The 13,777-nt window shown below is 46.0% G+C and overlaps 1 protein-coding gene across 1 annotated transcript in view; it reads right to left on the bottom strand.

Moving 5' to 3' along the window:
- Positions 1–13,777, bottom strand: part of KLHL7 (kelch like family member 7) — a 54,712-nt gene that overhangs the window by 23,557 nt on the left and 17,378 nt on the right. Inside the window, exons 5-8 of the mRNA XM_068238648.1 lie at positions 11,657–11,832; positions 10,380–10,554; positions 7,114–7,256; positions 5,394–5,634 (exon numbers count right to left, since the gene is read on the bottom strand). Of these exons, the coding sequence (XP_068094749.1) occupies positions 5,394–5,634; positions 7,114–7,256; positions 10,380–10,554; positions 11,657–11,832 (735 nt within the window). The remainder of the gene's footprint in view (positions 1–5,393; positions 5,635–7,113; positions 7,257–10,379; positions 10,555–11,656; positions 11,833–13,777) is intronic.

The following is a 13,777-nucleotide window of genomic DNA, read 5'->3' as shown; positions in this document are numbered from 1 at the left end:
TCATTTAGATGGTAGCTTGTATGACTGAGCAATAAACCATTTAAGCTGCAGTGGTCTGAATGGAAAAAAGGCTCTGGTCCTTAAGGGGTGAAAAGACTGCGGTCCTTAAGTGGTTAAAGTGTGCATTACAGGGTATTAACCATATATTGACAGCTGGTTTGTAATACAGAAGGGTAATATTAAAGAGATACGTGGGTTGAGATTAGAAGCTCCCTGTATATGTTGATTTGAATTTTCACAGTAAGTATTTGTGTATATATAAAATAATGTACAGGCCTCTGTGTGGATTAGGTGCCACTAATATGTGTGCACCTTTAATATGGTTTCAGCAGGTAATTTCCGAACAGGTTATCGCCCGGGGTCAATCACTTAGGGATGATAGGTGCGCCTGGGGTGTGTATGGAGTGCCAGTTGCATGCAATCACCCCGGGAGCACAGGATACTGAAAATGCATCACACAAGGGAGCAGTAATAAGCTAACTCAGGTATGGTATTGTCATTTCATAGGGTTCCACTGCCCCTAGTGGAGATTGCTCACCAAGACACCCTGGATCAACCACATGGCATTACTTGAATGATATGTATCTCAATATCAAACCCCCTACAACTAGTCTTATCCCGGGTAAAAACCTTATTTAAAAAATATTGTCAACAGCGGAAAGTTAGGAGTAGCAACCCCACGTACATTATGGCCATCATGCTGAACATATTAACATGCGAATAAGTTAACAGCAGATTTTGCGCTTAGGAAGGACAAGGGGATAAATCCCACGCAATTACAGTTATACGAAAGTATATCATCAAGGATGCACCCTCAGTGCCACCCAAACTGTAGAACACAACCATTAACATAAGTAACTGATATTCAAGCAACTGATTTAGTATCAGTGAGTGAGAAAAGCATTGTCAGTGAAGGCTAAATGGCTGATTAGTTACTCTAGCCCCGCCATATCTCCCATGCCATATAATGTACAAAGTTCGAAGAACATAATAAAGGAGAAATAACAGAATACCTGCCATAACCTCTGCTCCATGTCACAGTGGTAGTTCCAGAAATAAAAAAATATAAAGGCCCCCAGGAGTACAGCACTCATAAGTACCTACTGTTTAGCTGGTAGTGAATCCAGCCAAGTCGAGACGTCTGCTGGTTTATCAAAAAAGTGCACGTCCTCACCATATTAGATACGAAGACGAGCAGGGAACAGCATAGCATAGGTTATCTCTCTCTCCCGGAGTTTGCTTTTCACCTGTTGAAATGATCGTCGTCGTTTTTGGGTTTTGTTGGAGAAGTCAGGGAAGATCATCAGCCATGTATTCTGGTAGTGGAGATCCCCCACCTTTCTAGATGCAGACATGATGAGGTCTTGGTCTATAGCTGCATAGCTCCCAACTGTCCCTCTTTTGGAGGGACAGTCCCTCTTTGGGAGCCCTGTCCCTCTGTCCTCATTTGTCTCTCTTTCAGGACTTTGTCCCTCTTTCTATGTAAATATATATATTTCTCTACTAAAAAAATGTGTTTGATTGACTCTAAACTTTATTCCCATCCTTTAAATTGATATAATACTCATTTTAAAATGTTACTGTGAAGGAAAATAAACCAGAATAGAAAGGACCAGTGTGGTTTGAATTATAAAACATATTTTTCTCATGAAATCTTTATGGTATGCATGACTAGGGGTGTGGCAGGGGCGTGGCTCAAGTGTCCCTCTTCCTCATCTCAAAAAGTTGGGAGGTATGTAGCTGAGCAATTTGAATATCATCAGTCTTGGTGCAGCTCCAGGCAGTTTTTTGCGGGTGGCCAGCCGATGTGCTCTTTCAATTGAAAAGAACGTGGAGAACGTAGCATCCGATAAAAGTTACTGGAGAAGCCCCTCCAGAAACGCCACTGCATCGGATCCCTCCTCTCTCTCAGGTATCCCCACGATTCTTAGATCATTTCTGCGGTTTCTGTTTTCCGCGTCTTCCGCACGCTCCTCCAAGTGGGATAGCCTCTGCTGGATGCCCGGAATAACAATTCTGTGGTGTTGCATGGTGTCTTCGGCAGTGGAGGTACGGGTTTTAAGTTCTTCTGTTCGGTCGCAAAGTTTGGACATGTCATGGCGCAGCAAGATAAATCCAGCCTCAATCGTATCAATCTTGGAAGTAAGTGCAGCCTGACATGTCCGTATGGCCTCTATAAGTTCTGCTGTGTTAGGCATCGGAGTAGAGTCATCCTCCTGTTCCTCCACCACATCTTCCTCTCTGGGCTTATTTCGGCATTGTTGCGCGGGAGTACTTGGGACTTCTTCCGGAGGCTTTTCCTTCTCTTTAGCTCCCTTTTCTTTGTTATTTCTATCCCCCCCCCCCCCCCCCCGCTGCGACATAGTGAGGTAAAGGGAGTAGCAATGAGGTGAGCTTTGCGGGCAGGGAGGCCATTAGGCGAGTCCCAGCTGCAGGAAGGAAAGCTGGGTCACTGGTAGGCTCTTCCTCACACTCTCGGTGGGTCGCACCACAAAGATATATCGCTCATGCGGCTAAGGAGGTCACGTAGAGTAGTTTTGTCCAGAAAAAACAGCCAGAATGTTAGGTTAAATCGTAGTTTTCCCTGCTGGGCAACGGAGCATCTGAAAAGCACAACCGCTCAGAGCGCCATCTTGGCCACGCCCCAGAATAAGATACTTTAATGGCTTGAAAGATGGAACGTCGTCTTATGTGTGGGTTTCCCCCTATGCAAAATAGGCATTGGAGGTGTATCTATAACTCATCCCCACCTATATAGAATGATATATGTGAGAGTATACACAAAAAGCTGCCTTCTTCAGAAATCCCAGCTTTTCCACAGGGAGATGAAAAGCCAATAAAAACAAGAACCATATTGCTTTAACCTCCTTGGCGGTTAAATTTTTTCGCCAAGGAGGCTGCATTACACATTTTTTGTAATTTTTTTTTTCTGTTTCATGTAGCTATCCGAGTGGTAGCTACATGAAACACCACTAGAGGGAGCATGTGTCACTCTAGTCCGATCGCCGCCGGCAACAACAGCAAACAGGAGATTGCGTATAGAACGCAATCTCCTGTTTGGCTTCTCCTGTTGCCATGGCGACGATCAGAATGACGTCATGGAAGTCAGCTGACGTCCTGACGTCAGGCGCACTCGATCCAGCCCTTTGCGCTGCCCGGGAGTGATTGGTCCGGGCAGCGCAGGGCTCTGGCGGGGGGGCCCTCTTCCGCCGCTGCGTGCGGCCGATCAAGCTGTACCGCCGCCTTATGCCTTTTAGTTTTCGCTATTTTCACGATCAAAATTGTGGCCGCCGCAATCTTGTATTACACAGGACAACTTTTCCCCAAAGTCAGCAGCTGAATGGAGCTGCCGACTTCGGCGAAAAGTCAACCTGTGTAATACAAGCAACTATGGAAAGATACATACCATTTTGAAGCTCTCTTTCTCCTCTTTCCAACGACACATAAACCGCCACCCTACGCCTTTTAGTTTTCAATATTTTCGCGATCGAAATCGCAGCAGACGCAATTTCGATCGTGAAAATATTGAAAACTAAAAGGCGTAGGGCGGCGGTTTATATATCGTTGGAAAGGGGAGAAAGAGAGCTTCAAAATGGTATGCATCTTTCCATAGTTTCTGCACTGCTTGGAGTCCCTTTAGGGGGGACTTGAAGTGAGAAATATATGGAGGCTGCCATATTTATTTCCTCTTAAACACCACTAGTCGCTTGGCAGCAGTAGTGAATCACAACAGAAACAAGCATGCAGCAAATCTTGTCATATTTGAAAAAAATGTCAGAAAACCTGATCTGCATGCTTGTTCGGGGTCTATGGCTACAAGTATTAGAGGCAGAGGATCAGCAGGACAGCCAGGCAACCGGTATTGCTTAACCACTTGATGACCCAGCCTTTACCCCCCCCCTTAAGGACCAGCGCTGATTTTGCTGATCTGTGCTGGGTGGGCTCTACAGCCCCCAGCACAGATCAAACACAAAGCAGAGCGACCAGATCACCCCCCCTTTTTTCCCCACTAGGGGGATGATGTGCTGGGGGGGTCTGATCGCTCCTGCATGCGTGTGGCTGGCGGGGGGGGGCACCTCAAAGCCCCCTCCACCGCAGGATTCCCCCTCTCCCTCTCCTCCCTCCCTTCCCCGGAGATTGGAGGCTGCACAGGAACGGATCTGTCCTGTGCAGCCTCTAACAGGCTTCCTGCCTGTCATGTGACAGCGATCCCCGGCCGCTGATTGGCCGGGGATCGCTGATCTAGTACAACGCTGCTACTGTTAGCAGCGTTGTACAAATGTAAACAAAGCGGATTATTTCCGCTTGTGTTTACATTTAGCCTGCGAGCCGCGATCGGCGGCCCGCAGGCTATTCATGGAGCCCCCCGCCGTGAATTGACAGGAAGCAGCCGCTCTTGCGAGCGGCTGTTTCCTGATTAATTAGTCTGCAGCCGGCGACGCAAATCTGCATCTCTGGTCCTGCAGCTGCCACTTTGCCGACGCGCGTTATGAGTGCGCGGTCGGCAAGTGGTTAAAAGAAAAATATGGCAGTGTCCATATCCTTCTCACTTCAGGTTTTTTTTTTCTGGTCCAGTACTGTCCTGTCAGTTTTTCTATCAGTTTTACCTGACTGGACTGGAAATCTACACCTTTTGTGTGTGAAAAGAAATACAGAAATACATACAAAACTGATGCCAATTGTAAAAAACAGACAGGACTGGACAACTTTTATACGTGTGAAGCAAGCCTTAGGCCTCGTTCCCACTATATATGCTGCAGTTTGCATTTTGGCAGAGCGTATGGCTTGCGACACGCAAGAACGTCAGGAGTATACAAACCGCACTTCTGACGTTCAGACTGATGAATGGGTTTAGCAGTGCAGCACACATCAACGCAGATGGCAGGGCAATCGAGTGTGTTGCGTTCCGCTCGCACAGCCATCTGCATTGCCTAATGTGAATGAGGCCTCAATCCCATCCATGGGAATAAACTCCCCCCCCCTCCCCTTCCTCAAAGCACCAAGATGGGCTTCCTCATCTCCCACCTGTTCTAAGCGGAGCATATACACCATTCTCATGGCTGTGAGCAACAAAGAATAAGATCCTGGATTTAGTAAACCAAAACTCAGTTATCAACAGATATGGTATACGAATGTACTTTGTACGCTGGCCCCACCAGCTTCAAAATATGGAAGATCTTGTTGCAGTCTAAGAAATCCCTATAGTATGAAATTGAATGTCCATATTTGCTGAACTAAAATGACACTGTAACCTACACAAATGCAGGGATCAATGTATGTCTGTGAAGTTAAATGTAGGCGCTTTATAAATAAGGGCTATACATACGTGATTAAAATCAGACATTAATGATTAGTGATTGAAATTTATTGAAAAGAGAACAGTGATGCCTCACCAACTTCCGAGCCCCCAGACGTGTAGATTTTGCCCTCAGCAGCACATGCAGCCAAGCTGTCTCTCGGGGTTGGTGGTCCCAGTTTTGAGTACCAGGAGTCCTTCACAACATTGTAGCAGTCCATTCTCTTTATAGGAAAGAGCTGAGAGCCACCTAATATATAGACCACGTTGTCCCAAAACACACAGGCTGCATCTCTTCGCTTTTCAAATGGGCATCGGATATCAGTCCAGTTATAATCCTGACATAATAAAATGCAGAGATTCAACAAAACAACACATACACTTAAAAGTAAACAAACAAGACATGCAAACTGATAACTCAACCTTTTAGTACCTTACAAATGGGTTGTATTGGGCAGAAGTTCAGCTTATCCTCAGGATAAGTCAGGATTCCTGTGCACTCCCACACAAGATCTCTGGCGTTCCACTAGCCCCAGGCCAGGGGTGGGCAAACTTTTTGGCTTGAATGTAACAGAGGAGCCAGAATAGTATAAGTAACCGATATGCCCCTCCAGTATTGGAAGCCAAATGCCCTAGTCTTAGTTTGGCCCCGGTGTGGCCCCAGTATTAAAGTAGCCCCTCACCTTCTCAGTATAGGTAACCAGGAGTGCCGCCAGTATTAGGCAGCTCCCTCCCCAGTTGAGATAGTTAGCTGTGCCCCCAGTATTAGACAGCCCCCTCCCCAGCAGCAAATGTGCCTCTTCCTCCCTCTCTATGCAGAGTTGCGAGCAGAGAATATTAGCGAGGTTACTCACCCGCTCTCAGCTTCCAGAGAGGATCTCCCTTCAGTTGCGGAACCAGCGTCCTCTCTATAGCCACATTGATGCATCTTGTTATGTGACCTGCTTTCATATGACAAGTCATCGCTGTAGTCATGGATATGGGACGCTGGTCATGCAGCTAAAGGGATATCAGTGTTGGAAGCTGAGAGCAGGTAACGAACCTAATTAATATGCTTCGCTAGCAATTCTGCAAATTTAAAAGCTAAAATGGGCCAGGTATGACCCTTGAGCTGTACTTTGCCCATAGCTGCCCTAGGCAGACTGGATGTTGTAAATGGGTGGAGGTGCAAATCCGTGCGGTAAGTGCATCTGCGGGTTATATCTGCCTCTGGGTACCAGATGTAGGCCTCTCATCTTCACTGCATCACTTTAATGCCTCTAGGATGATAACTTCAGTGATGGCATATTTAGCCCTGGAGCTCTTGTGATACATCTGTAGGTGTGAGGACTACATATTAATGCCACCCAGAGAGGTGGATATAAACTACAGACCCTTCCTTCCAAAACAAGCTCTACACTCCATATGCTTCCAATGTGCAGCCTGCACTGGGGTCAGGGACAGTTGGAGAATACCTGACAACATTTGGGGGACCCCAAACGGCCGTTGAACAGCATTGCATTCAATATATTGTGTCCCTTCCATTGAATTTTATGCAATAGAATTAGCTAAAGAAGAGATCTGGGCACCAGCCAGGCTTAAAAAGCACAACACTTCTTCCCCAGTGCCATGAACAAACAGCACAGTGTGGACGTCCTGACAGCAGTTTTGGAGGTAAGACTGCTTCATTAGAGGCCACAAAATAAGAGAGACTCGACTCTACTTGGATGTCACAGTTCTGTACTTAAAAAAAATAAATAAAAAAAAAATAGCAGTGGGGATATCATTTTTTGGTTCAAAGGATTTTCAGTGGAAACAGAACTACATGCAGTGCTTACTTTTGGATTGAAATATCTACAGGACTGAGGCTGTGAGCCACCAAACAAAGCAATGCGGTAATCATGCTTCTTTCTCCGTGGTCTTGTGCCTTCTACCAGCTCCTCCCTGTCCTCTGGAGACAGCAGGTGATAGCGCATCCCAGCTGGAACACACAACACATAAATCCATTTAGCTTGCACAGCTGTAAATGTGTTGCTAACATCAGAGAAAAAAATACCGCTGTAAAGGTGCTTAAAGAGGAGCTGTCAGCCATACTATCTCAGAAAAAAAAACTATATAAGTAGATAAATACTTGCTCTACTTACACAGCATATGTATTGCACTGTCCACGTTTTGATTTTAGTGAGAGAGAAAAAAAAAAAAAAAAGAAAAAAAAGAGAGAACATCCTTCTTAGCATTTCCCATTTTAAGTGTGGCTATCTTTAAGCCAATTCTGATGCAATTTCCTCCCTTACTCTCCTCTGCCTGATTGCATATGCATTGCCCTCCCTCCTCTATAGAAAGTGCATCGTCTCAGCATGAGAAATACTGGCCAATCAGAGAGGAACAGAGGTGTGGGAGGGGAAAACAGGAGGGAAAGAGGCTTCAGCCAATCAGGCTGCATTAGTTAAGTCTGAAGGGAAGTAGAGCAGCAAAAAAGACAACACAGCATGCCATGCAACTTCCTTTTTGCATACCAAATTTTGTGCGTACCAAATAAGAGTCAGGTAAACTGGGGAATGATCATTTAACAAGAAAAGTAATAGTGATTTTAACTTTTGGATTATCTGGTTAGCATCCTTATTGGTTTACCAGATGAAAATAAAGAATTGATTTTCGATTTTATGCCGACAGTTACAATTTAAAAAGGAGCATGCTTCAAATAATAAATAAATCTCTTCTACTGAAGGGTTAAATAAAATTTTCTTTCCTATCTTCTGACCTCAAAAACACACAGACTCAGCACGGCATGGTTGCTGGAACTTTTCTTGCAATTTTATAACTACAGTTATTTAACCACATAACGACCGCCTAACGCCGATAGGTCGTTTGTGGATTTACATCGTTTCATGTCAGTTCACGGAGGGCGTCTCCGTAAACAGCCCGCAAGCCTCTGACCGCGGCTCGCAGGCGAAATGTAAACATGCGAGGAAGAAATCCCGTGTTTACATCCTACAGCGCTGCTTTCGCAGCAGCGCCATAAAGGAGATCGGCGATCCACGGCCCCTGATTGGCCGGGGATCGCCACCGTCTGATAGGCTAAAGCCTATTAGAGGCGGTACAGGACAGATCGCCGTCCTGTGCCGTCCACTGTGAGCAGGAGAGGGAGGGAAGGAGAGGGAGGGGGGAATAGCGCTGTTGAGGGGGGCTTTGAGGAGCCCCCCCCCACTCGGCCACACAGAGCGGCGGCAATCAGACCCCCCCAGCAGGACATCCCCCTAGTGGGGAGAAAGGGGGGGGGGGGGGGGGGGGGGGGGAGTCTGATTGCCCTGCCTAAAACCCGATCTGTGCTCCGGGCTGGAGAGCCCACGCAGCACAGATCTGTAAAAAATGGTCTGGTCCTTAAGTGGTTAAGGGACGGAATAGTTTTCAGCATGGCTATATTTTGCTGCAGAGGCACCAAAGGGCGTTAGTTCAGGATTAGGGGGAGACTGCAAATAAATTGTATGTGGACTACGGTAGATGCCAAGCTTGGGGTTGGTCAAGGAAAGCCAAATAATTTCAAGCTGATGCACATTCGTTTGTTAATTTGTGTACATTTCTGAAACTTGAAAATGGTTCAAGCACATGGCGCAGCAACATTCAATTTTAATCTTGTGAGATCTTACCACTTCAATGTAATATAGAGGAGAAGATATTAAATATACTTGGTACAATTTATTCATGTACCAGCAGTGGAAGGGGTTGATTTACACTGGGGCATTGCATTGCGCTGCACTATAACATACACAAAATGCAATCAAAAAACAACATGTGCAGTAGCATGTAATGTAAACCAAGCAAAGAAGAATCTGACCAATGTGCAGCTTTAGGCTTTGTTACCACTTGCCTTTCGCATCCCATGCGGACAGTATAATGTCTGTTCTGCTGGTCCGCAGTGATGCGGTTGGAGCCCGGGGCAGATGTGCTTCCCCATAGGCTGTATGGAGGAATGCATCCGACTGGCCCCATATTATGACGGACTGCACAGAAGTAGTCTGCTTACTGCAATGCATCCGTGACAAGTGTGAACGGCTCCTGTGTATTGCTAGGTACACACTATGAGATTTTCTGGCCGATTTGCTGTCAGATCTATTATTTCCAACATGCCCGAGCATTTTCCGATCGATTTCCGTGCACTTTAATAGGAAATACAGCGGAAAATGCTCGGAAATCGATCGGAAAGCAAATCGGACATGTTGGAAATAATCGATCTGACAGTAAATCGGCCAGAAAATCTCATAGTGTGTACCCAGCATAAAACAAAGGAGTTGTTTACTCTCCGCTTAGCAATGAGCGGAGAACTGGCTTTTTTTTTTTTTTTTTTTTTTGTCCATTCTCTGCTCAAGTGGGAACAGAGCCTTACTGACAAACATTATGTGCATCAACATATGTGCTTTCACAACGCACCGCATGCTCTGCACTGTAACAATGCAATTAGCTGCAACACAACTTATGAGGTGTGGTCTGTTTATAGACTTTGAATCGCACAGTGTTAGGCCTCATTTACACTAGGTACATTTTTCAGAGCGCACTGCGCTGTGCGTTCTGCAAGGTATTGATTTTCCCATGTAATTAATGTGTCTGGTTTACATGCGTTGCACTGAGCAGCGTTACAAAAACGTAGGGTTGCATGCATTTCTGTGCGTTGAGCTGTAAAGCGCACATCAATGCAAGTGAATGGGTGTGATTTTTCAGCGTACAGAAGTGCATACAAGCGTATAAAAGCACATGAATTTTTTACCCCTAATTGAAAAAAAAATACATTTTCATATGAAAACAAAGCTTTATTGACAACTGCTACAATAAGCAAAACATGCTTAAAAAAAAAAAAACCGTACCGCACTGGACTGAAAAGTGCACTAAAGCGCGCAAAAGAACATGCATTTTTTATCATGCGCTTTTACACGTTTCTCAACGCACCCAATGTGAACGAGGCCTTACCGTGCGCTAATCAGTGTGTTAAGATCGCAACAAGTCACTCTATTTATGTTAAAGTGCTGAAAACCCACAGCCAATCTGACTACTACTGTCTATGTCCTGCTACACATTATTACCAACACATACCACAGAAGCAGTCACTTACTAATCACCATCTTCAGACACTCTGGATTGTCCTGTATCAGGGGCTCGGCCTGCACGGTCTTACTTAGGAAGTTCTTGGAGATCAGGGGAAATCTGACTTTTGCAAGAATGTCTACCATATATGGCTGTCGATTCGGTTCATCGTATTTTAACCACCTCACTGCTGCGTCATATACCTAACAAACAAAGAGAAAACAAAAAAGAATGTAATAAGGACAATGTCGCACTAGAAACTGGCAGGCGGAGGTGGTTGGCCAGATTTCCAATAGACTTCATGCTGAAATCAATTGGAAATCTGTTTGCACCACACTGGCAGCAATAGATCCCTCTCTACACAGATTCGATCAAAGAGGGATCTGTCTGATGGTAGAATCTGCTGACCATCTGCAATGTATACCTTTAATGCCAATAATGTATACCTTTAGAGTACTGAAAGAATATCCCTCTGGTTTATTATTGTAGTGTAAACAGTGATAGAGTTTACATTGTATTTTAGAACAGGGGTCCCCAACCTTTTTCGGCCCAGGGACTACTATCAAGACCAAAGTTTTTCCTGGGAAACGGGAAAACGACCCCAGTATAGGGAGTTCAGTCACCAAAGTTACCCCAGTGTAGGTACTATAGTTACCCCAGTATAGTTGCCTCAGTATAGCCAGCACAGTTGCCCAGCCCCCTGCAGCCACCGCTCATGATACCTTAGCTGGCGGCCCCTTCCTCTTTCATATTCCCCAGTCCGCCCCTCTCCTCCATGCCCGTCTTTTACTTTAACAGCAGCGCGTCCCCCAGCTGCTGTGAAGAGGCTGGAAAGTGGTGCCCATGGTATTGGGGATATACATTGCCGCTACAGGAAGCCGCTTCCTGCCTCTTCACAGCATCTGGGGGACGCGCTGCTATGAAAGCTAAGGTATCACGAGCAGCGGCCGCGTGGAGGGGTGACCCAGGGACTGGAAGAAAGCGGCCCACGGACCAGCAGTGGGCTGCGGACCGGTGGTTGGGGACCGTTTTAGAAGAAAAGCTAAATTTTTATACAGCACATTTTAGTATAAGTACGTCTGTCTGGAAAGAATCGTCATCTCCCATCAATCAGCATGAAATGTGTGAGGTGTATAACAGGCATCAGTGATGGAATAGCAGTCTGATCAGACCATGGATCACACAGGGCATCTGCAAGCCCAGAAAAGCCACACACAGGCCGTGTGACACTGGCGTGACTCCATGAGCCACCACATTTCTATACACTTCTAGCAGTCTTTATTACAGGTGTCCATTATAGAGTACCTGATCTTCTGCGCGCACAGTCAGGGTATCTTGGTTTAGCAGGTGCGTCACGCGCTTCACATCCAGCTGCAGGAACTCATCTGTTTTGTATACTTCAGTAAAATGCTGGTGTATGAAATCGTCTGCTGTAGCTTTCAGCTCCGGGCAATCGAGGCATTCAGCCAGAACACTAATGCCTAGAAAAACAATGACAAGAAGCTGACAACGTATGGCACGTTTATTTACATTCTGCTGCCAGGACTTGTACTGTAAAGGTGCCCATTAATGGTATGATCTCATGGCTGATCGATTGTTTATGATCATTGCGGAAATCATCGGTCGCGGCCATTAACAGACTAATTCCCGCTAACCGATTTAATTAAATCAATGGAATAGATTTGAAAAACAGATAAAGGCCATTAATCTAATCGGTTAGCAGGAATTTGGCTGTTAATGGGCACAACCAATCGACTGCTGTGGCGATCAGAAAAGATCAATTGCCTACGGGATTGTACCGTTAGTGGTCACCTTTAGCTGTGTATACACTAACATATTAGAGGGTGTGTATATTGGCTGTACTATCAGCCTTCCAGTGTTCTGATTCGCTGCATGCTGTACTGAGTCACCCAATATCCTGCGAGACAGAAGAAGCCAGCTCCTGTAGATATCTGCATTGTCCATTTAAAAGTAAAACCGGGAGAGGTTATAGTTACCTCTCCAGACAGCTGGATTGGCTTCTAATCTCCTCCACAGTGGCAGCGATGTAATCCCGACATGTCTTCTGGGTCCGGGGGATGGTGTCAGCATTGCAGAGCCACTCAGTGGTGAATGAGGGGTGATGAAATAGTCTTTCGCCACCGAGTTGCGCTGTAACGCTAACACCATCCCATGGATCACGATCACGTCAAATCATGGGAATGGGACCCAGAAGACATGTCGGAAGGTCAGCACCGCTGCGGTGGATGGAGAAGAAGCCGATCCAGTCAACCGGACAGGTAACTATAACAGCTCCCTGCGGGATCTGCATGCCTGTGCTAGGCAGCTGAGTTTAGAGGGCACCCGCTGCCCTGGCACAAGTTCTCTCAAATAACTCTCGCAGGGCTGTTAAAAGGTTAAAGTGAACCGGCAGTCTTGCACAGGACACAAGGAAAACATAACAGAAATGCACCCTGTATGTAAAGAGGTTAGCCTGTGTAATTCCCCCTCATTTATGTCTAATCACAAGTTGTAATTTGATCTCTCCTCTGTGTCACATGACTGCCTATGGCAGATAAGCCCATTTGACAGGATGTAAACAATATGTCTGCTTCCATGAATCAGGAAGTAGAAACTGCAGATTTATTTTAAGATTTGTATCAGTTGTAACAAAGAAATGTTTAACTACCTAACGACCGTGCCACGCCAATTGGCATGAATGCGGTGGCAGCCCCAGGACCGCCTAACGGCAATTGTCGTCAAGTCCTGGGGCTGCAGTTTCCCAGGGAACGGCCGCGCACATGCGCGATCGTTCCCTGCCCGTTCACAGTGCGGAGCTCCGTGATTAGCATGCTAGCTGGCTGTTTGTAAACGAAAGGGGAAAGATATGCCCTTTGTTTACATGCGTACAGCGCTGTACGAGATCGGCCATCCACGGCCTCTGATAGGCCGGGGATCACGTCCTCTCACAGGCTGATGCCTATGAGAGGCAGAACAGGACGGAACGCCGTCCTGTTCAATTCCAGTGCACGGAGGGGAGGAGGGAAGGGGGAAAAAAAAATGCTGCCACAGCGATTGGACACCTCTGGCGGCATGTCCCTGAGGGACAAAAAAAAAAAGGAGGCGAGTCAGATCGCTGGGCTTCATAGCTGGGCTGTGCAGGAGGCTGAAAGGCCTGCACAGCCCAGTGCAAGAAAAAAAAAAAAAAAAAAAAAAAAAGAAGGAGAGCCTGGTCGGTAGGGGTGTTTAACACTGCGGTCCTCAAGTGGTTAAAGGTTATTATGCTGTTGTGTATCTTTCAGAACAGAGAGGAAGTTCTGAGTTCAGGTCCACTTCAAAGGACCCCTATCGCAAAACTGTTTCTTCCAGCATAACACGCACTATAAATTACTTTTTTCCAATATTACTGTATTTACAGTAAATAGTAAAGCAAAAATCTGACATATT

The sequence above is a fragment of the Hyperolius riggenbachi genome, chromosome 5, assembly GCF_040937935.1.
Source record: "Hyperolius riggenbachi isolate aHypRig1 chromosome 5, aHypRig1.pri, whole genome shotgun sequence".
NCBI classification, from domain to species: Eukaryota; Metazoa; Chordata; class Amphibia; order Anura; family Hyperoliidae; genus Hyperolius; species Hyperolius riggenbachi.
The sequence above is the reverse complement of the archived record's forward strand: the minus strand, read 5'-3'. Positions and strand labels throughout refer to the sequence as shown.